At 45.8% G+C, this 23,968-nt stretch overlaps 1 protein-coding gene across 2 annotated transcripts in view; it reads left to right on the forward strand.

Annotated features, from left to right (window-relative positions):
• SEZ6 (seizure related 6 homolog) overlaps positions 1-23,968 on the forward strand; it is a 978,507-nt gene that overhangs the window by 855,611 nt on the left and 98,928 nt on the right. For both annotated transcript variants that reach the window (XM_075335249.1, XM_075335250.1), the window contains exons 5-9: positions 6,659-6,844; positions 18,778-18,946; positions 19,551-19,717; positions 23,162-23,356; positions 23,577-23,715. In XM_075335249.1, the coding sequence (XP_075191364.1) occupies positions 6,659-6,844; positions 18,778-18,946; positions 19,551-19,717; positions 23,162-23,356; positions 23,577-23,715 (856 nt within the window). The remainder of the gene's footprint in view (positions 1-6,658; positions 6,845-18,777; positions 18,947-19,550; positions 19,718-23,161; positions 23,357-23,576; positions 23,716-23,968) is intronic.

The following is a 23,968-nucleotide window of genomic DNA, read 5'->3' on the forward strand; positions in this document are numbered from 1 at the left end:
GTGCCACAGCCGATGCCGATCGCCCGGCTGAAAAATCCGTACTCACCAATGACAACAAAGCCACCAAGTAATCCACGCTTTCCCCACCAAACATCAGACGCAACAACTCCTCCCATTCAGCCCACACCTTAGCATACCGGCACCAAGTCACCTCGGTCACCGAGTTCCGAATCAAGTCTGAGATCACCGCCTCACCAGATGCCACAAATCCTCGGGGCACTCCACTCCAACTTCGTCCGCCCACGGCAACAGCGCCCGAAACCTGCTGAACTGAAAACGAGACAAAGCATCAGCCACCTCGTTGTCAACACCCGGAACGTGCCTTGCCACTACCTGCACATTCAACTGCAGACATCTCAACACTAAATGCCGCAAATACACCACCACCGGCTCCGACTTAGCAGACAAGTTGTTAATCGCGTGCACCACCGCCTGGTTATCACAATGAAAACACACTTTCCTTCCGGCAAAGTGCGACCCCCATAGCTCCACTGCCACTACAATGGGGAATAGCTCTAACAGAGCCAAATTCCTAACCAAGCCGCTCTCCCGCCACGCCTGTGGCCACTGCCCGACACACCAATGACCTCTGAAGACAGCCCCAAACCCGGCCGACCCCGCCGCATCCGTAAACAGCTGCAACGCCCCGTTAGACGCCACCCTCTCCATCACCAGCGTCCGGCCGTTAAAATGCTGCAAAAATTGATCCCATACTTCCAAATCGTCCCTGATCGCCTTTGTGATCCGCACAAAATGCGCCGGCAACCGTACCCCGGCCGTCGCCGTCGCCAAACGCCTCGCAAACACTCTCCCCATTGGCACAATTCTGCAAGCAAAATTCAATTTTCCAAGCAAAGACTGCACCGCCTTAAGCCGCACCTTCTTCGCCGCTTTTACCCCTGACACTGCGGACCTCAAATCACGGACCTTCTCCGCCGGCAACCTGCATTCCATAGCAATGGTGTCAATTTCAATTCCCAGAAAACACATCACCGGCGCCGGGCCTTCCGTCTTATCCGGCGCCAAAGGAATCCCGAAACTGGCCGCAACTTTTTGCAACGCAAATAGCAAACCCGCACAAACCATCGAACCCGCCGGCCCGACACACAGGAAATCATCCAAGTAATGAATGATGGACGTAAGCCCGGACACGTCCCGAACCACCCACTCAACAAACGAACTAAATGCCTCAAAGTACGAACACGAAATGGAACAGCCCATTGGCAAACAACGATCAACATAATAACTGCCATCCCACCAGCAACCCAACAAATGCTGACTATCTGGATGAACCGGTAACAACCGAAACGCTGCTTCCACATCCGCCTTTGCCATCAATGCACCCCGCCCCGCCGCCCTAACCAGGTCCAACGCCTTATCGAACGACACATAATATACCGCCGACAACTCCGGCGCAATGCCATCATTCACCGATAACCCTTCCGGGTAAGACAAATGATGAATCAGCCGAAATTTATTCCGCTCCTTCTTTGGTACCACCCCCAACGGTGACACCACCAAATTCCCGCACGGCGGGGCGACATAAGGGCCGCCCATCCTGCCCAAAGCCACCTCCCTTTCCAGCTTCTCATCCACCACTTCCGGGTGATCCCGAGCGGAACGCAAATTACGATACGGCGGAACCGATGCATTAACAACCGACGGAATATGAAAACCATCCGAAAAACCAGAACTTAACAACGCCGCCGCCTCCTTGTCCGGATACCTATTTAAAAACGGAACCATCACTTCTACCTTCACCGGCGTCGTCCCTCTTACCAGCCCCATCACCAGCCTTTCCTTTTCCTTTTTTAAAACATTTGGACAAGCTATGTCCCCCCCCACATCCGGAGCATTCATGCTTAAAACGGCACGCCGCTCCAAACCTGCACTGCCCTTCATTGTACTGCCAACACAAACCTTTCTTGAAACTTGCCGGGGACCCGGCCCCCCCCGAACCCCCGGCGCCCCCCCGAAAGGGCTGAGCCGGTGCCGACATCAATCGCATCCATAAGGAAATATCCTTATGGTCCCAACGCATATCTGGCCGCAATGCCTTCCGCTGCCTAAATTGCTCGTCGTAGCGCAGCCACGCCAGTCCGCCATAAACTCGATAAGCCTCCCCTATCGCATCCATGTAGCCGAACAAAGCCGAACAATGCTCCGGCTCCTTCTCCCCGACCACGCTCGCCAAAATCGCAAATGCCTGTAGCCAGTTGGCAAAAGTCCGAGGAATAAGCCTATAACGGCGCTTTTCCTCCTCGTCCTTCTCCTTTTTGGAATCACTCGGCTTAACCCTATCCAAATTAAATTTCTCCAGGGGAAGCAGAGAAAATATCTCCACATATTCCCCTTTCCAAATTTTTTCCCGCACCTCCTTCTTTAAATGGGCCCCCAGCGGGCCCCAAAACAAACATAAACTTCGCTTTTAGCCCTATCATCTAAGCGCACCACCTCATCCTCCTTCTCCTTTTCCTTCTCCTTTTCCTTCTCCTTTTCCTTCTCCTTTCCCCCCCCCGTCTCACTCCCCCCTTCGCCCCCCCCTCTACTCGCACCCGCTCCGTCACCCCCCGTCGCCGCCGAGGCCCCTAAACCGGCTGCACCCACCCACGCCGCCACCGGCGCCTGGGCCCCCTCCCCCCCCGCTCCCGAAGCCGCCGCCAGCCCCTGCAACAGCCCCAACAATTGACTCCACACTGCGAAACCAGCGGGCGCTGCCGTAGCCGCAGCCGCCCCCCCCCCCCAAGCCCCCCGCCAGCGCAGCCCCTGCCGCCTCCGCGGCCGTCTCACCCGACCGCCGCTCGGCGTCTCCCGAGACCGCCGCCTCGCTGTCCTCCGTCTGTCGTCCATCCGACTCCTCCGAACCGAAAGCCTCTTCCCCCTCCTCGCCGCTGGCCTCATCTTCCATCCGACATCCGGGGGGCGCCGCCGCAGCACCCCCCCCACCACGGCCGCCAGACAGGGCCGCCGCGTGGGCAGAGTCATCCCCGCTCCATCTCTTACCCCGGGGCGACAACCCAGGAGACCGTCCTGTCCCCCGCGCCGGCACCCCGGGCCTCGACCTCTTGCGCCCGCCCCCCTGCCGACTGCAAGGGGCCTCTGGGCGCGGACGACCAGACGCCCGGCTCCGGATCTCAGCCGTCGTCGCCACTGGCCCTCCTGGGCTATTGCAGGCCTCCATCCGCCGAGTCCTCCCGCTCCCACGGGAGACTGCCACATCCGGGGGCTGCACAGCGGTACTGAGTGACCCGGCGGTTGCCGCAGGGCTCCCGCCGTCACTCCTTCTCTCAGCCGCACCGGGGTCAGGCACCGCAGACCCCCCCCCGGCGCCGGACCTACCGCCACGTGCAGCCCCGCGGTCCCCCCGCCGACTGCAGGGGGATCTGCTGGCCTCTCTCCTGCGCCGAGCGCGCTCCCGGCCTGGAGCCGCTGCCGTCTCAGTAACTCCAGCCCGGAGGCCGGGACCGGAAGCAGGCCCCGTGCTGGCCACTCCCACCTCCCGACCGCCGCGGCTGGAACGAAGATTCCTCCCGCCGGCCTCTGCAGCAGCCAGACGCTGCTGCTGCGCTGCACTCTGCGGAGGGTCCCTGGAGGGGCTCTTACATCTCCTCCTCGCCCCCCCCGCGCCCGGGGAATACCTGCGGGGGGGCCGCGACTGGCGCCCGCCGCTGCTGGGGGGACGAGGGGCAAGCGCCGACGGGTTAACCCCGGCAGCCCTGATGTGGGTCTGCACTGCCAGGGGCCCGTGCGCTGCGACCGCTGCCTGAATCAGACGCTGGAGCTCCTGAAGATCTGCCATGGAGGTGCACGTGCAGATCGTTCGGCGTCCGGAAACAGAAGAGGAGGTAACTCCTTCCTCTCCCAGCTAACCCTTTCCCTGCTCCTCCTCTTCCTCCCCGGCTAAAACCATCCCCCAAAGCCATATTAGGCATATACCACTGTCCCTATTAACCCATCACTCCCTACCTCCCCCTTGGTCATGTCGCCCCTCCCCCCAAGTGGGTCCGTGGCTTTCTGGTCCTGAAATGAACATTATCTAAAATAAGGCTGAACCCGCAGACCCGAACTTCTGGACTGGAGTTCTAAATACTGGACTAAGGGATACTTGAACTCCTCTGTTATGCATTGTCCCATCAGGTCATGCACTAGATGTAACACAATGTGTTAGTTTTTCCTAGAGTGTTACAAGTAGAAAATATTACAAAGGCAGTGCAGTAATATAATGTGGCAGAATGCTTGCTCTGTTCGTTTTTTTATGAGCATAGAAGTAGCTATTCCAAGGAACTTAGCTTCCCCTTAAGTGCAGGGAAGACCCAGAGATATATCCTCGTATAATAAATTTATCGCCTCTTCCTCCAGAAGTGTAAGTAAAAAATTAATCAGTCTCGTTCTCATTATAGGTACATGTGTTGTCTCAGATTTGTATTCTTGCTTTGTTTAGCGCACTCCGCAGATATAATAAAGAGAAATATATCACTGGGAGGCAATTAGTGTGTGAATAACGCTCTAAATTTACTCTGCTTTCCTCTCTAATCCCCGTGTGACATCTCGCTTCCCTCTTGGTATCTGTTGTGCTTTGTGCAGGAGTGCCACGGACACAGAGGAAATATTTTATGGGTCCCATTAGGAAAGCAGCACGGCTAATTTATCAAGCTGGGAGTTAATGAGTGGTGCCAAGCACCAATCCAGGAAATCCATCGCAAGATGGAGATGGGGCATTATAACTTTATTTTAGCTAATCCATCACTCAGGCAGGAGAACCTTTGTACCACACAATCCCTGTAATGCTCAGCGCTGCTTGAGATACATAGATGACTATGGATTTGCCCAAAATAATCCCTTATGAGCAAATAAAGTGCAGGGATCCGTTTTAACATTTTTATGTAAACAAATATTTATAGGTTGAGATATTTTTGATGAATAATCAGAAACTTTTGTATTAGAAGTAATAATAATAATCCATATTCCGCAGCGCTTTACAATTCAGATGTTCATATACAAACAAACATTCATAAGTAACAGTTAAAGAAGGCAAAAATAAAGACAACCCTGCTTGGTAGACCTTACAATCTACAATGGGGTGAGGTGGGGGGTAAAAAACAACAGGCGCTTATTTAGAACGACAGTCCAGTCATCGCGAAGAAATAGAGGATAGATACAAACTGCATGAGCCAGTCACCTGTAAGAGGGTGCCCAGTGCCCTGTTGTCCCTGAAGACATCATGACTTTTATAAGTGGGATTAAGGCAAATTTTATTGACCTGTGTGTAATGTGGAAATGTCAAAATGCTTTGCCCTGTGGGTTATGTTGCAGTGCTGCCAGTTACAACTAGATGGCACTGGGCTCCTTAGCAGGGAAGGGAGGCTCAGATAGAAGGTATGGTGGCAGGACTGAAAGGGTTAGCTGAATAGGCCTGGCCCACAGTGTAGGGATCTAGTGGAAGGCATTTTAGGGTTTAGGGAGATAGGGAAAAGTAAGAGAGAGAAGCAGATGTAGCAGAGTGGAACAGTGTGGTGTGGAGGAGAACAGGCAAAAGACTGAGCAGGAGGAAGAAACCCAGTGACTATAAAATGCAGCTGGCAGTAGGGAGGCTTCAATGAGGTAGAATGAGGGAGCAGAAAGTGCCTCCCCCAAGTGGGCTTTCATGAATGGTGCGGACAGCTGGCGGAGTCGGTGTTGACTGACAGGGCCACTGACACCACAGGATAGAAGACTCTACGAGTTATCCTCGGAAAGCAGCATAGCCATCAGGAGAATAGCACACCGTCTAACATCAGCAGCGCCAAACCCTCATCCTCTTTGATATTCGGTGGGACTCTGACTGCAGAATGGGAGAGCCGGAATGTGTAGAAAAGAAATTGCCTGTTGGAGAATGTAGTGTCAAGCCTGTGAATATTATCTGGAAACATTGTTTAAGACAAGTATGCAGTAAAGCTGTTGTTTTAACTGGTTGCGGACTCATCTCTGATAAAGCCGCATGTGGTGCCGCGTGGTGTGAACAGGATCCAAAGAAACCGGCTGAAGTTCGGGATGTCCAGCTGCAGGCAGATACCACCTCCACACCCAGTCCACCACTATGGCCCCTGTGTCTGTAGCGTGCCAGGGCGGGTTGAGGACCATAATCCTTGCCCACGACTACCGCCCTTGGCTACATTACACATCAGCCAATATTTGTGATGCTTTTGGTTGCGGTGGAGTTTGACAGAGTTATGCTCTGAGAAATAGTGGAGGGGCTCTATATGAATTGACTTCGATTATGGAGAGTGATAGGCCACCCTAAAACATGTGTTTTTAGGGAGCGTCTGAAGCTGTGTAAGTTGTGGTTCATCCTAGTTTTTTGAGGTAGAGCATTCCATAGGATTGATGCAGCTCAAGAGAAGTCTTGGAGCTGGCAGTGGGAGGTACTGATTAGTGTGGATGTTTAGTCGAAAATCGTTTTGCAGAGCGTATAGAACAGGTAGGGTGACCGGAGGGTGGAATGTATGTATGTAATGTATGTTACTGCTACTATTCCTTCTTGATTATTGGTGTTAAGATTCTAGTATTTGACGCAATCTCAGAATTTAAAGGAGCCAGAATATAAATTTACATGTCTAAACTATTGATATTTTCTTTAAACTTTCCAAAGCTCTTCTGAGTTATGTCTCTCCCTTTGCAGCCTATGTCCTGAGCTGTGGATTCCCTCGGAGACCTCCATATGGCGATGTGTCGGTCACAAGTTTGCACCCAGGAGGAGAAGCATATTTCTACTGCAACACAGGCTACCAACTACATGGTCCACAGGTCTTAACCTGTCTTAATGCAACACGGCCATTCTGGAGCAGTCGGGCTCCTCAGTGTATAGGTAAGAAATGTTGATGTTAAAGTATATGTGGTGCTAAACAAATGCATTTATTGTAGTTATATGCATTTATCATAACTCCATATAACTACAGTGGATAGAAAAAGTCTGCATACCTGTGTTAAAATGTCAGGTTTTTATCAATTAAAAAAAATCATACAAAGAAGAATCATTTGAGAACTTTTTGCACCTTTAGTGTCACCCGTAATCTGTGCAATTCAATCAATTAAAAAAACTGAACTCTTTTCAGATGGAAAAATTATAAGCTAAGAAACTAAAATAAATTGGTTGCATAAATATGCCCACCCTAAAGTGGGGTTTACACGCTGCAACATCGCTAGCAATTGCTGGCGATGTCAAGCGCGATAGCACTCTCCCCCGTCGTACGGCCGATATGTGGTGATCGCTGCCGTATCGAACATTATCGCTACGGCAGCGTCACATGCACATACCTGCTCTGCGACTTCGCTCTGGCCGGCGAACCACCTCCTTCCTAAGGGGGCGGGTTGTGCGGCGTGACAGCGACGTCACACGGCAGCCGTCCAATAGAATCGGAGGGGCGGAGATGAGCGGGACGTAAACATCCCGCCCACCTCCTTCCTTCCGCATTGCCGGTGGAGGCAGGTAAGGAGATGTTCATCGCTCCTGCGGTGTCACACACAGCGATGTGTGCTGCCGCAGAAATGAGGAACAACATCGCTAAAAAGCAGAAAATGATTTTTTATTTCAGGACGACCTCTCCGCGGCAAACTATTTGCCCTCTTTTGCGATCGTTTCAGATCGCTCTTAACTTTTACACACTGCGATATCGATAATGATGCCGGATGTGCGTCACAAACAACGTGACCCCGACGATACTTCATTAACGATATCGTAGCGTGTAAAGCCCGCTTTAGTCTGGGGTCACACGTGCGTATAAAAAAAATTGAGAAAAATGGGACAATTTTTTTTCTCACTTGTCATCTGTATGCTGTTCGTGTGTAATCCGTTTTATAAGTCAGCAGCTATTATTTTTTTACAGGATCATTTACAGATCCCCATCTTACAAAATTGTAATGTATACGTAAAATCGGATGTTATAATGATTGTCCGTCTAGCACCCAATTTTTTTTTTTCCACATCGATTCTGGAGTCAAATCACAGCATGTTATGATTTTTTTCATTAGCCCGATTGCAGCTGAGATAAAAATGCAGATCTGCTCTGCCTCATTGGACAACATTGGTCTGAGTGCAATCCCCATTATCGGATTCCAATGGTCCAATTTATAGGCTCATGTGAGCGAACCCTTAAATACTTTGTTGATCTACACTTTGAGTTTATGACCTCATTCAGTTCTTTTGGGTAGTGGTCTACCAGCATGACACATCTAGAACTGAGAATCTTTGCACACTAAGGCCGCGTTAAATGCAACGACATCGCTAATGAGATTTCGTTGGGGTCACGGAATTCGTGACGCACATCCGGCCTCGTTAACAACGTCATTGCATGTGACACGTACGAGCGACCGCTAACGATCAAAATACTCACCTTATCGTTGCTCGTTGACACGCTGTCCAGTTCACAAATATCGTTGCTGCTACTGGCACGATGTTTTTCGTCGTTCCTGCGGCAGCACACATCACTATGGAGATGGCGGAGGAATGAAGGAGATGGGCGGAATGTTCGTCCCGCTCATCTCCGCCCCTCCGCTTTGATTGGGCTGCCGCTTAATGACGTCGCTGTGACGCCGAACGAACCGCCCACTTAGAAAAGAGGTGGTTCGCCAGTCACAGCGACATCGCTAGACAGGTAAGTAGTGTGACGGGTCCGAGTAATTTTGTGCGCCACGGGCAGCGATTTGCCCGTGATGCACAACCGACGGAGGCGGGTACGCTCGCTAGCGAGATCGCAGCGTGTAAAGCGGCCTTTAGAGTAATCTGTCAAATTGCAAGAGCATCGCCTCTGTACAGTGCCCTCTTCAGGTCTCCAACAGATTTGTTTATTGGGTACAGGACTTCTTCTGGCAAAGCTATTCTAAAATTTTGATTTTCTTTTAGGGAAGCCATTCTTTTGTTGATTTGGAGTCGTTGTCATGCTGGAAGATGAAATTCCTCTTCATCATCAGGTTTAGCAGGAGCATAACGATTTTGATACAAAATTGAGTGATATTTGGAAGTGCTCATAATTCCCTCCACCATGGAAAAAGCCCCAGTTCCAAATTCTCAAAAACAGTCCCAAAGCGTAACGTCTCCACCATGCTGCACTGTGGGTATTGTGTTCCTTTAAGGATGCACAGAGTTTGCTTTGTGCAAATTATACCTTGTGGAATCATGGCCAAAAAGTTCACCATTAGTCTCATCAGACATAACACATTTTCCCACATGCTTTTGGCAGGCTTGATATAGTTTTTTCAAAACATAGCCAGGGCTTGGATGTTTTTCCTTGCAAGAACAAACCTATGTCACCCTACCTTAAAGGCCAGTCAAATGAAAAATATGAGAGATTGTTGACACATACAGTATACCCCCAGTACTTGCCAGAAAATCCTGCTACTCCTCCAATTTTTCTGTAGGCCTTTTGGCAACCTCCTGGACCAATATTTCTTTATTTTCATCAGTTTTTCAGGGACATCCAGTTCTATCATATGCCTCTTATATTTCATTTTCGCCTCACCTCTGCTCCGATTCTTGCATGTGAGAGAATCTGATCACAGTGAATCAGTGAATGACACTCGGCTTCAGCTCACAACAGATGCTATACACTAGTGTGACCCTAGTCTTATGCGGTAGTTACTTTACCATATTTTTAATACAACAGACAACACCCTTCAAAACATTCTTCTGCTGCACCCACTGCGGGGGAAATGTAGTGTTACTTGCCATATAGAAAATTATTGTTCAGATCAGATTCGCATTTACACAGCAATGCCACCTAATCAGGGATGGACATATAATTTGCGCAGCCTGTGCAAGGGCCGTCTTCTGTCTGTGTCCGCCAGTGCCTCTAATATGTAATTGCTGGGAGACTTTTAACATTTTGTTTAAAAATTCTGTGTTATGTGGATTTTTTTTAATATGTTGTGAGAGGTTCGTTACAACCCGAAAAAGACTGATTGCAAGAGTACAAAAGACCTAAAGAGCTGTGCTGTCTTCTATGCACGCTTCACACATACAGTTGAAACCAGAAGTTTACATACACTATCTAAGAAGACACATCTGCAAGTTTTTCTCACTATCTGAACTGAAATCAGAATAATCCTTTCCCATTTTAGGTCAATTAGGAACCAAAATAATTTATATTTGTCAAATGCCAGAATAATGAGAGAGACAATGTTTTAAGACATTTTTATTACTTTCTACAAAGTCAAGAGTTTGACACACTAAAAGTACTATGCTTTTAAAAAATATGGGATAGCCCATATGATGATGTCATGTCTTTGAAAGATTCTGATAGGTTTGTTGGCAACATCTGAGTTTATTTAAGTGGCACACCTGTGGATGTAGTTTTCAACTGTATGACACTAATTTATCTTTTTAGATTGTGTATGTAAACTTCTGGTTTCAACTGTATGACAATACTTCTCAGTATCTAGCTCTGCTATCATAACTGCTTGGTTGCCATTTCTGGGCATAGTCTACTTTGGCGACAGTGATATAAATTTCAATATGCTGATAAATCCTTTTCATTATAGACGTGTCCCAGGATGCAAATTGGTGGGGGTTGTACATTGCGCCTGTGACACCCCTGGACTAGTCAGGTCGTCACAGGGTACTGCACACTCTTTATCTCCCAGTGCAGGACTCAACCCCCCCATGGTTCTGGGTTCCCACCTTGCAGTACTGCCTCCATTAGCATGCACAAATCCTAGTCACACCCACCTTGCACCACACCCTGTCAGGCACACCAGTGGGCTGCTAAGCTGGAATAGGACCGCCCACCTAAGGGTCAGCCAGGGAGGTGGGAGGTGACAAATCAGTGCAGTGGTAACCCTCGAGTTGTGAGGAGCTCGAGGAAGCTGGGAGTTGGAGCTCCCAGGGGAAAAGTGGTTTACAACGTTGTCAGCGTCTGCTTTCCTTCTAAGTGAGTACCTGATCAGCCCCTGCTACCAGCAATCCTGCGCTCCCCCTGCACTCCATCCCACCATCTACAATCCCGGGGCCTTCCCTACCCGTGGAGGGAAAACGTCATCTAGCTGCCCCCATTCTATCAACCCCGGTACTCCCATCGGCAGCGGCGGTATTCCCTATTACCGCACATCATGGGTGGCGTCACAAACTATCTAACCCCCTGTAAATAACCCCCTTTTTCAATTAGGAGTGACCCCGAGCCCCCGGGTCCGGAGACCCTCGAGCCACGAGTAGCGACACCCGGATCCAAGCGGTTCGACCGCTGCTAGGGGCGGTACACACCGACCCAAGACAAAACATTGAATCAATTATAGACCATGGTAAATATGTAAAACATGCAGAAAGGAAGACTGAGACAAGAAAGAATTTTCCTGCAATGTTTCATCAAATAGTGTAACGAGAACCTATCATATCCTCAAATGCTATATACCTGCAGATATAGGGTTAATCTGCAGGTTAATATCATTGCAAAGATACCCAACCTCCTTACTAAAATCCAGCTACCAGGAGGAAATTAACTATTCCTCCTGTGAGCCGCTGGCTTTCAGTCAGAGGCGCAACTACAGTCACCATTCAGTACACAGTGAGCGGCGGCTGTAAGCACTCCCTGGCACTTTGATTGACAGATAGTTCTGCAGTTAATCTATGCAGAGTGGTGTGTCAATCAAAGTGTCGGGGCATGCTTATAGCCGCTGCTCACAATGCTGTAAGCAATGTTTCACTCCGTGCACACCTTTATGACTGAAAGCCAGGAGCTTTCCGATAGCCAGACTTCCAATAAGGTAGCTGGAAAACATTGTAACACCATTAAAGAGGTTGTAAATAGCAATAGGTACACTGGCAGACACAGACAGAAAAAAGCCCCTGTGCAAGAATAATACACGGGCCCTCTGAAGCCCAAGAGATCAAAACAATGCAAAATTGCACCTGCTTTGGAGGTGGATATGGGCCTCCTGACCTCTTGGGTTTATATGCAGCTGCTCAGGTTGCACCAATGATATGTCCGCCCCTGATTAGATATAATACACAGTGATATATATCATTTTCTGAATGAATGTGAGATAAAATCTCATCTTTGCTTTGTGTATGTCTAAACTTTGCAGCCATTGTGAAGATTCCAAAGAAGAGAGACAAGACATTAGGAAGCCGCAGTCATGCTTTGTGGTTCAGTGTTCCTCTGTACGGAGATTAAGGAGACAATGGTTATGTGATCAATTACTGTCTGTCATTTGTAATTAGTTTGGATTTTTTTGTTTGTTCGATGTTATGGAGGAGTTTATATTGATCAGTGGTAAGAGCACTTACACAACTCCATTAAGAGCGCATAATGTTAGGAAGCAAACGTGAAAAATGGAAAACATATTCCTGAATTACACAAAAGACATGAAGAGTGTATTTTTTCTATCGTATATGGCAACCATTTTCTACTAGGAGTGTAGTTGGCGAGAATTGCACAATATTTTTTTTTAAAGGGTTCAGCACTACATTTGTTCTACTAATTTGTGTCTTTCCTAACCTTTCCCTGGGTCCCATTGCCAACCATTTGGCATCCAGTAGTTGGCACAGATACTAGCTGTGTGGAAAAGCTGATTCCTGTTATCTTGGTAAAACTAAGTAATGTAACATATGCAAGATCTTGTCCTTGGGTAAATCTAAAGTGCCCCCCCATATACAAAAGCGAGCTGTCGGATGAGCAATGGTTGGGTTGACAGCTGTCTCTATCGACTTCCCCATATACAGGAACACTCAGCTCGATCAAGTGCTCCTGTATTGTCTGTGACAGAACCACTGATCTGCTTCTCTGGATGAAGCTCAACTCCCAGAGAACCACAGAATCGACCATCAGAAATCCAATATGCTGGAGCCTTATATTCCGCAACAACATCTGTGCCCGGTAGTCCATGTATGGAGTTTTTAAACAGTTAGAAGATTCTATGTCCCATTGAATGTCTGGATAGTTGAAAATATATAGTTGGATATGCTGCAAAAAATTAAAATATCAGCGAATAATAAAAATCAGTTCCTACAGTTAAATATGGAGGAGATTCAAAGATGTTTTGGGATTGCTTTGCTGCCTCTAGCACTGGGTGCCTTAACTGTGTGCAAGGTATCATACAATCTGAAGATTACCAAAGGATTTTTTTAGGCCGTGATGTAGTGCCGAGTGTCAGAAAGCTGGGTTTGCGTCCTAGCTCATGGGTCCTCCAGCAGGACAATGACCCCAAAACATACTTAAAGAAGCCCCCAGAAATGGATAGAAACAAAGCACTGGAGAATTCTGAAGTGGCAGTAAGGAGTCCAGATCTAAATCCCATTGAACATCTGAGGAGAGATCTAAAAATTGCTGTTGGGAGAAGGCGCCTCCAAATATGAGAGACCTGGAGCAGTTTGGAAAAGAAGTGTCCAAAATTCCAGTTGAAAGGTGTAAGAAGCTTGCTTGATATAGTTATAGGAAGCGATTAATTGCAGTTATTTATTCCAAAGGATGTTCAAATAAATGATAAGTTGAGGGTGCCAACAATTATGTCCACCTCATTTTTGGAGTTTTGTGAGATATGATGTCCAAATTGTTTTTTTTTCTGTTTTTTTTTTGTTTTGTGTTGTTCCAATACACACAAATATAATAAACATGTATAACAAAACCTGTGTAATTGCAATAATTTTGGGGAGAATTATTTCATTTTTGGAAAAATTTCAAGGCTGCCAACACTTTCGGCTAAAGCCTGCTTTCCATGTTACAATTAATTGTGCGATCGCACTCGCTCCCATCGTTTGTGCGGCACAGGCAATTTCTTGCCCGTGTCGCACAATGTTGTAACCCCCCGTCACACGTACTTATCTTCCAAACGACCTCGCTCTGGGCGGCGAACATCCATTTCCTGAAGGGGGAGGGACATTTGGCGTCACAGCGACGTCACACAGCAGCCGGCCAATAGAAGCGGAGGGGCGGAGATGAGCGGGGCGTAAACATCCCGCCCACCTCCTTCCTTCCTCATTGCCGGCTGCTGCAGGTAAGCTGCAGTTCATCGTTCCCGGGGTGTCACACGGAGCGATGTGTGCTGCCTCGGGAACGATGAACAACAGGACGTTCGATTTTTAGAAAATCAGCGACGTGTCAACGATGAATGAGAAGGTGAGTATTTCTGCTCGTTCATAGCTGTCACACGCTACGATATCACTAACGGGGCCGGATGTGCGTCACTTACGATGTGACCCCGCCGACATCTCGTTAGGTATATCGTAGAGTGTAAAGCCCACTTATGACTGTATTTTTCTGTTGCTGCTGGGCCATGTATAGAAAATCAATTAAATAAGAAATATTAATAGCGGTTTGAAAGGTTGGCTTTATTATGTGAGGTTATCCAAGGAGATGTAGAAGTTGGATCTCTTTAGTTTTTTTTATGCTTATATGTAAAGATGCGATTCTGTAAATCAAAAGAAAAAAATCTCAGGCGTAAAGCTGACCATTACTTTAACAATATCTTTATAGAAAATGCCTCTCTGCAGTGGAATTGGGCTTCTCACTAACACATCACTAGGCAAAACTCAGTAAAGGGACATATCAGGGTCGTTGTACTGAGCGTGTGCATCCACCACTGACGAACATTTCAGCTCGGGAGAAACGACATGGAACAAAACCACATGGCAAACTGAAATATATATATACTACGTGCACAGTGTTATTAAAAGTTGTATTTTGCAAATAAACTTCATCTGACATGATCTATGGATTTCTAAATAATACTCTCCCCATTATGGAGAAGGGATTATTTCTAGCAACAGTCATCTAGCACAATTATTTGGAATCATTTCTAAATTATCATGCCCTGATAAATTTTAGGATGTTTGCTAAATAGCTTGGCATTAACATTGGCAATCCATTCCCTTATGTATCGTTTTATAATACATGTGTTTAGAGTTCTACAACTAGTCTCTACCATCATTAACACATGGTTAAACCCAATCAATGTGACCTGCGCCATAATATTTATTGTTTATTACCGCAACTGATCTTCACCTTCCTACCTTGAATACATCAGGCAGATGTTCTCCTGTAGCTCTGGTATAATCCATTTAGTTGCTAATTAGTAGATTGTAACACACTAATCAAATGGAAAAACATAAATTTCAGCTTCTTGTTTAATACAAGGTTCAGCGTAGGATATCATTCTGGCAATTTATTTTAGATCTTTCTAAGAGGTACATAACTCAGGGATCCAATTATTTAACATAAGTGTTAGTCACAGAGAAGGAACTAAATATATATAGTTACATACATAGTACAGTTAAAACAAGATATATAGTATGTCAAACTCAATATAGAGATGGCAGAGGAGAAAGGGACATGGTACAGCGTAAAACTATCTGCTTTAAAATAACAGATATTTTATCACCTGATCCTGAGTGTCAATTAATTAGATTGAAATTCAGAACAAGAATTTTACATATGTACATTTATCATATTTTTCGCTTTATAAGATGCACAGGATTATAAGACGCAGCACAAATTTAAAGATGAAAAAAATTTGAGTCCATTTTATAATCCGGTAGTGTCTTATCGGGGAGGTGGGGCAGCAGCGGCGGTGGAGCGGGGATGCTGCTATATCCTGGGGCAGCCGGTGCTGCTTTGTCCTGGGGCAACCGGCGGTGCGCTATCATGGGACAGCTGGCGCTGCTATGCCCTGGGGCAGCCGGCGCTGCTATACCCTGGGGCAGCCGGCGCTGCTATGTCCTGGGGCAGCCAGCGATGCTATGTCTTGGGGCTGCCAGCGCTGCTATGTCCTGGGGCAGCCGGAACTACTATGTCCAGGGGCTGCCAGCGCTGCTATGTCCTGGGGCAGCCGGCTTTGCTTTGCCCTGGGGCAGAAAGTGCTGATCTTTCCTGGAGCAGCCGACGCTGCTATACCCTGGGGCAGCCAGCGCTGCTATGTTCTGGGGCAGCCGATGCTGCTATGTCTTGGGGCTGCCGACGCTGCTATGTCCTGGGGCAGTCGGCGTTGCTTTGCCCTAAGGCAGAAGGAGTGCTTTGTCCTTTGGCAATCAGCGCTGATCTGTCCTAGAGCAGCCAACGCTGCTCTGTGCTGATGCTCGCTGTGGGCGCTGAGTCACTGGCCATTCTGGAGATGTCTGCGGTACAGGCTTCAAAGAAATGGCAGCTGGAGTCGGCACGTGCACAGATGAGAGCTTGAGCCAACTCTGGGCCCCATTATTTGAAAGCCGTTACCGCTGATATCTTCAAAATGGCCTGTGCCTCACCGCACAGAGCCACACAGAGCAGGGCCACCCACCGCACAGAGCAGGGCCGCCTGCCGCACAGAGCTGCACAGAGCAGGACCGCCCGCTGCACAGAGCAGTGTAGCAGAGAGCAGCACAGCATTGCCCTGCCTTCTTTGACCCATCTCCACCACCCCCCGGTAAGCTACATTCGAATTTTAAGACGCACAGCTCATTTTCCTCCCAAATGTTTGGGAAGAAAAGTGCGTCTAATAATCCAAAAAATACAGTATGTTACCATCTTTAAAAAAAAACAATAACATTCATCTAAGTAATTTTTCACCTATTGATGGTTCCCTCTATGACCAGATCCTTGGTAGACTAGTCCAGAGATTCATAGTTCTCATGGTAAAGAAGTCTTGTCTCCTCTGATGATTGAACCTTCCTTTTCTCCAGACAGAGGAAGTACCGGAAGTACCCTCTTCTCTTTTGAAGTGGTATTTACATTGTAGAGCAAAAGGGTAACAATGTTTTGAACTTTTGACTTTCAGCCTTCATATCTCACCATCCACTACAGCTGCCAACATGAGACTACCTTCATTTTATAGACGATCATCTTGGCTATCTCATACATAAATTTAACTTGCAACTAGTTAATATATGATTAGTTATTCAAATTCTTGTCATGTCACTGCATTGTTACTGTTTTGCTTCTGGTGATGGAAAAATCTTTTTTTCCTGTATACTGGAAATTATAACCTGTTCTCACAATTCCTAATAGCTCACTGTGTTATTAGGTTGATTTTCAAGAAAAGTCACTGGTTCAAAATCACGAGCAACCATGAAGAAGATTTCCCGAGAAAATAGGAACAGCATCATCCAGCTCAACGATAGTGGTCTCTCGGCCAAGAAAATTGTCAAACTGCATTATGTGGGATTACATTTGGAAGAATACGAAATGAAGTCAGATCATCAATTCAAAAGTGAAGAGGTGAATGTCCAGGCAAAATATGAGTCAAGAGGTCTGCTCATCACAAGAACTATCAGCTTTGGGGCAACAAACACAGCAGTGGAAGTGGATTATATGCTTCGAAATAACGAATAATCACAGATGTCCATGCGAGCACTTTGTGATGCACGTTACTCAAGTCTAGAATGGTGACTCGAAAAAAGTTTAAAAAGTCTCGAGTTCAATATCTCCATCAGTAGCGTCGGCTCAAATTTGCAAAAAAGTCTGAAGTGAACAGTAGGGGAATTGAAATAGGGGATTTGGAGTGAAGAGATAAACGTCAATAGTCTAGGCTCTGATTGGTGTAAATGGGTTAGGAAGAAACAATGGGAAAAGGGGCTAACGGATCGAGTAATTGAAGGAACTGTCATATTCGGTGGAAGAAGCCTGATAATAAGTGATTGATTCACAGACAAAGACATTGGATACTTGACAGAATCAATAGTGATCTCAATACTGAGCTATATGTGAGTATCCTACAAGACAAGATACTTTGTACACTTGAGTACTATGGGTATGAAAAGGACGACATAGTGTTCCAGCAGAACAATGCGTACGTCAAGATTGTTGAAGAAATGGTTCAATGTCAATAGAGGTGCTGGATTGGCCCCCACAGCCCCCTGGACCACAACCCAATCAAACACTTGATAATTATCTATAAAATGAAGGTAGTCTCAAGTGCCAAGCAATAGTAGATGGTGAGATAGGGAGCCTGAAAGTCAAAAGTTCAAAACATCGTTACCCTTCTGCTCGTACATGAAACATTTGACCATCATTTTTGTTGAGCCATTTATGTACTTTTACAAGTTGATAATGTCCCCTTAGATGTCATTACTGAAATCAAAATGTAAAAGGAACCGGTCAGGTAATTTATGCTGCCCAAACCATAGGCAGAATGAATCAGAGCCTGGCAGCACTATGAAGCCAGGCATATTATTCTCTGAAATGTTCTTCCCAGCGCTGCTACAGGTGATTGACAGGTCTCTCCATATACTGTATATACACATGGATGAGATCTGTCAATCATCTGGAGCGTCACTGGGAAAAGCCGGGGGGGAGAGACTAATCTGGTCATCAGCATTGGTTTCTGACCGGATTTTCAAACACCATCGCATTTCAGAGCATGATCTACCTGGCTGCAGTTGTGCGGTAAGGCTACAATTTGTGCTGTCCGTTGTTTGGGAAGCATCAATTAGGTGACAGTTTCCTTTTAATTATTTTAATCTTTCCTCATTACTTAACGTCCTCTATGCCTCTTATCAGTTTTGTGTCTCTTCTTTGTATCTCTTCTAATTCTAGAACATCCTTTCTATGAACTGGTGCCCAGAACAGGATTGCATATTCTAGATGAGGTCACACTAATGCTGTGTAAAGTTTTAGTATTGTCTTTTAATACATAAGAATATCTTGCTGGCATGCGGATATGCCATAAATGTCTATGATGAGAATTCCCCTTCAAATTTCAAATAACCGAGTGTTATATCTTTGCGGTCAGAGCTCTTTCTGTTGATCGAAATCTCTCATTTTGGTCAAGAGCCGCTCAAGCTACTTCCACCCATGGTGACGGTAAACATTTTTCATTTCTCATCCTTTAAATTTTATCTAGCTGCCTGTGGAGGTCTCATTAGAAATATTACTACTGGACGTCTGGTGTCACCCAATTTCCCAGGAAACTACAGCAATAACCTGACCTGCCATTGGGTCCTAGAGGCTCCTTCAGCACAACGTCTTCATCTGCACTTCGAAAAAGTCTCCCTGGCGGAAGATGATGACAGGTAATCTTATAATTGCCAATATTTCCTAAATATTACTTTTGTTGGAAAAAAAATATTTCTAATTTAATTCTGAGAACATCACAACCATAATATTAACAATTATTGGCCAATGATCCTGGTGAATCTACTACTTTCTGTCTTGGCTCAGATGCATGAGCAGTAAATTGTCTGGCACTTCTATCTGGAAATTGTATCTGAAGGTTGGTGGTAACTTTGGCACACAGGCTTATCGGAGGGAATTTCTTTCCTTGTAAAGAAATACATACCCATTGTGTAAGCTCTTCTCTGTACCTCAATACCCAACAGAAGATCGAATTTAGATAACATTACGAGAAAACGAGGCAGAGCTCAAAATCAATATTTTAAAACACAGAAATCTGAACATGCATCTCAGAAAATCTAGACTGCTGCCCATGAGAGTGCTGGATCAATACTTTAAATACATTTATCCTGCTTGAAATAATGTTCTAATAGTCAGAAAGTTAGAAGGAAAGTTACATTTCGTCTTTATTTCATTCTCGAGCAGTATGCAACTTTTGTTTCCCAATGTTTGACTTGGCAATACATATAGATCGTCTCACAATACTTCTCCATTGCTCTTCAGGCTCATCATCCGCGATGGAAATACCATTGATTCCCCACCTGTGTATGACTCCTATGAGGTGGAATATCTTCCAATTGAAGGCATACTCAGTACGGCTCAGCACTTTTTTATAGAGCTAACAACTGATAGCAGTGGCAGCTCTACTGGCGTGGCACTTCGCTATCAAGGTAAAGCTACTAGGTATTGATTTTCTGAGGCTTGATCCCTCATATTTTATGTTTCTGCTTGTAATTCCTCTTTACCAGAGAGTAATGCTGCACATGGCTAGCAGTTTAATTTGTACATTGGTCAAAAACTAAGTTATCTGTGTGAGGAACCCATATGTCATCCAGGTAGCTCAACAAAAGCTATCTCCAGATCGTCTCAGGTAGGTACTAGAGATGAGCGGACCGGTGAAATTTTGGGTTCGCCAGGTTCGGTCGTAATTTAGGTAACGGTTCTTTTTGGGACTTGACTTGAACTTGATCCCAAAGCCCGAACCCCATATAAGTCAAGAACTAATTGGCTTCACTTGAGTTATGAGTATAATGGAAGTCAATGAGTTGGCTGTTCGGCTTTCCGCCCACATACAGCCAGCCATGAACAGAGTATTTCCGGAGGCGGGTGAGGGGGAAATTTTGTTTGTTTTTACACACAGGATCAGAAAATGTTTTTACCCCCAGCAAGAACCATTCAGAGAATGGGCTGAGCACAGAGTGTACCCGAGCACAGTGATGCTCGATCAAGTAGTTTGTATACATAAAGCAGCCGAACTTGGACACTGACCTTTTTTTAACAGTCCGTGTTCAGGTTTGAGCCCCGGACTCCCAGTGTTTGGTACGAACCAAGAACTTTACCATTTGGGTTTGCTCATCCTTAGTAGGTACATAATTGGTATTAAAGAATATGGATACCTTTTTTTAACTTAAATGCATGTATTTTAATCTAAAAGTAATTTTTGCAATTTTCATTAAAAAAAATTTGCACCATTTGATTTGTATATAATTCGTGTTGTGCTGTCTAGTGCTGGCTGCAGAATGAGCTATCTGAGAATCCGATAGTGAGTTCATTCTGACCGGGGATTTGTAATTCTTTTAGCTGTCTTTTTCTGAGCTCCTCTCAGCAAATGGTGACTCAGTCGTTATCCCTATAGCTTTCGCACTACCTAGAGGTATTCTTCCCTCGTGTGTCCTGTAGATTACTAGCAGAACGCACTATACAGGATTTGCATTATTAGTACACACCTAATGAACCGATTGTTAAAAAGTAACCATCGTTTTTATTCATACTTCATAAATCAATTGTACACATTAAAATAAGCAACTCTGTAATATGTCTTATCAGAGAAATCTGCTTCTTTCTCTGCCAGAATTGATCAGTTATTATCAAAATTTTAAATTCTGAGGCAAAATCTGTATTCAGTGAAGACTTTCCCATTACTGAGATAGGAGATGGCAGCTGGTGCTGATGAGATTCTATGACGATCAGAGGAAGGAGGGACTGGAGGCAAAAAGAGGAGCTGGGGCCAAAGGGAGGGATTGAAGGAAGAATTAGGAGCTAGAGGCAGAGGGAAGGGATAGAGGCAGAAGGAGGAGCTAGAGGCAGAGGGAGGAGCTTAAGGCAGAGGGAGAGACTGGAGGCAGAAGGGAGAGCTAGAGGCAGAGAGAGAGACTGGAGGCAGAAGGAGGAGCTAGAGGCAGAGGGAGGAGCTTAAGGCAGAGGGAGAGACTGGAGGCAGAAGGGAGAGCTAGAGGCAGAGAGAGAGACTGGAGGCAGAAGGAGGCACTAAAGGCAGAGGGAGGGGATGGAGGCAGAAGGAGGAGCTAGAGGCAGAGGAAGAAACTGGAGGAAGAAGGAGGAGCTAGAGGTAGTGGGAGGGGATAGAGGCAGAAGGAGGCGCTAAAGGCATAGAGAGGTGTAGAGGAAGAGGGAGGAGCTGGAAGCAGAGCTCCACCTCTCCCACCAAGGACAGAATCTACAAGGAGTTTGTATGGTCTCTCCATTTTTGCATGGGTTTCCTCCATGTCCTCCAAAGACATAGTGATAGGGGATTTAGATTATGATCCCAAATGGGAGCAGTGATGATGATGTCTGTAAATGGCACTATATAACCAAGTAAAATAAATAAACAAAAATAAATATTTATGACTGCATACCACATCAATGTTGAGCTGAACTTTGATGTGATCATAAAATAGGAAGGGATAGCTCGGAAAAAAAACAGATAAAAGATTTACAAGCTCACTCTGAAGCCAGAAATGTGTTGGAAAACAAAGAGAAAGGCATAAGGTGCAAAATGTTTCAATGACACCAAATTGCAAAAATCATTTCTAGCCAAAAATACAAGAATTTAAGTTAAAAAAAAACCACATCCCCAAAGGTGTTTGCATCCTTTGAGTCTAAAACAGTACATTTTCATGTTTCATAAGACCATATCACGATATAGGGCTTGGTAGAGCATGGGTCACAAATACTTAGTAGCAGGTGGATGCCAAGAAGCCTTGGTCAGGTTGGCATAGTAGTATGCTGGCAAACTGAATATGTGCACAGGGTGAAGGAAAGTCTGCCTCAAGTACTGTAACAAACCCACAAAAATTAATATGATTTATATTGAATTAAAGTTTAGAAGTAACTAGCAATCCAATTGCAAAAAAGTTCATGGAGTTGTATCCTGATACATATACAGTGTCCACCCATATCCTGTCCACCGCCATTAACATGAGAACGGCGGCAGCTATAAGCATAGAAGTGGTGTCTAGGTATTGTAAAGTAGCCATGCGCTACGCAATGAAACCACCTGTAGCGCCACCTGGTGGAAAACAACGGAGTTAGCATTTTTATCTCAAACGGAACGAGATAGAGAAAAAAAAGTGAATTACAAAGTTGTAGGGCATCATCAATTCAATACGAATCGACACCTTGCATACAGAAATGCTATTATTAGAATGTGTAAAACTCACAAGGATGTGGACGTGAAGCGATACCTCATGGAGACGTTCCTACAAGTCATTGGGTATGGTGGCTGTGTGGAGTGGCCTCCACGCTCACCTGACCTGACTGCATTGGACTTCTTTCTGTGAGGTCACATCAAACATCGGGTGTATGCGACCCTTCCACCAACATTGCAGGACTTACGACGACGTATCACAGATGCTTGTGCAAATGTGTCACCTACCACATTGCACAACGTGCAGCAAGATACAGTATGCTGTCCAGAGTCCAGATGTGCATTGCAGCTGACAGTGGCCACTTCGAGCATCAAAGTTGAATGAGCGCCATATGCGTGACCAGCATTCAATGTTTTTTGGGGGTCATGGGTTTCATATCATAGCATTTCCGTATGCAAGGTGTCGATTCGTATTGAATTGATAATGCCCTACAATTTTTTAATTCACTTTTTTTATCTATCTTGTTCCGTTTTCGAGATAAAAATGCTAACTTTGTTGTTTTCCACCAGGTGGCGCTATAGGTGGTTTCATTGCATAGTGCATGGCTACTTTACTATACCTAGACACCACTTCTATGCATATAGCTGCCGCCGTTCTCAAATTAATGGCGGTAGACAGGATATGGGTGGACACACTGTATATAGGTTGAAAAGGTTGAAATTATTTTCTTTATTTCCTCTGCAGCCTATGAGCAAGGCCACTGTTACGAACCCTTTGTAAAATATGGCAACTTCACAAGTAGTGATCCTACTTTTGCTGTTGGAGCTGTGGTGGAGTTCACTTGTGATCCTGGATATACGTTGGAGCAAGGATCTACAATAATTGAGTGCCAAGATTCTGGAGATCCTCAGTGGAATGAGACAGAACCAGCTTGCAGAGGTAACAACTACCGTATATTAAAATGTAGATAATACTTTCACTTGAATGTAAAAATTATTGGAAGCAATCATGGATGGATGTCAGTTTTTAGCTGTCCATAGATATACAAAAAAAATACACTCTAGTCATTATTGGTATGTAGTGTCTCACCACATTGTGTGTTCACCACATCATATCAGAGGTAGAGGTAGAGATCTGATACTTTCATTTGTTTCTTCAGCTGTCTGCAGTGGGGAGATCACAGACTCAGCTGGAGTGGTTCTGTCTCCCAACTGGCCGGAAGCTTATGGCAAGGGGCAGGATTGTATCTGGGGTATCCACGTCGAGGAAGAGAAGAGAATCCTTTTGGACATTCAAGTGTAAGTATTTCTGTGTTCTTTCTACTAACCAAGAGAAAATGTTTTTGTTATGCAGCGGTGCCAGTCAGACACTGCCGGCAGGGATCAAATACGGTACAGTAGACGAGGGGGCAGAAACAAAATACCGACTTTATTGAAGATTTTATGTCGGATAATGCAATTAATAGTCTATACATTGATAACAGCAGTAACAGGTACAAGGAAGGATAGCTCGAACGGGTCACACAAGCTGCGCTTCAGCTGTTAATAATAA

The sequence above is a fragment of the Anomaloglossus baeobatrachus genome, chromosome 2 (genome assembly GCF_048569485.1).
Source record: "Anomaloglossus baeobatrachus isolate aAnoBae1 chromosome 2, aAnoBae1.hap1, whole genome shotgun sequence".
Lineage (NCBI taxonomy): Eukaryota > Metazoa > Chordata > Amphibia > Anura > Aromobatidae > Anomaloglossus > Anomaloglossus baeobatrachus.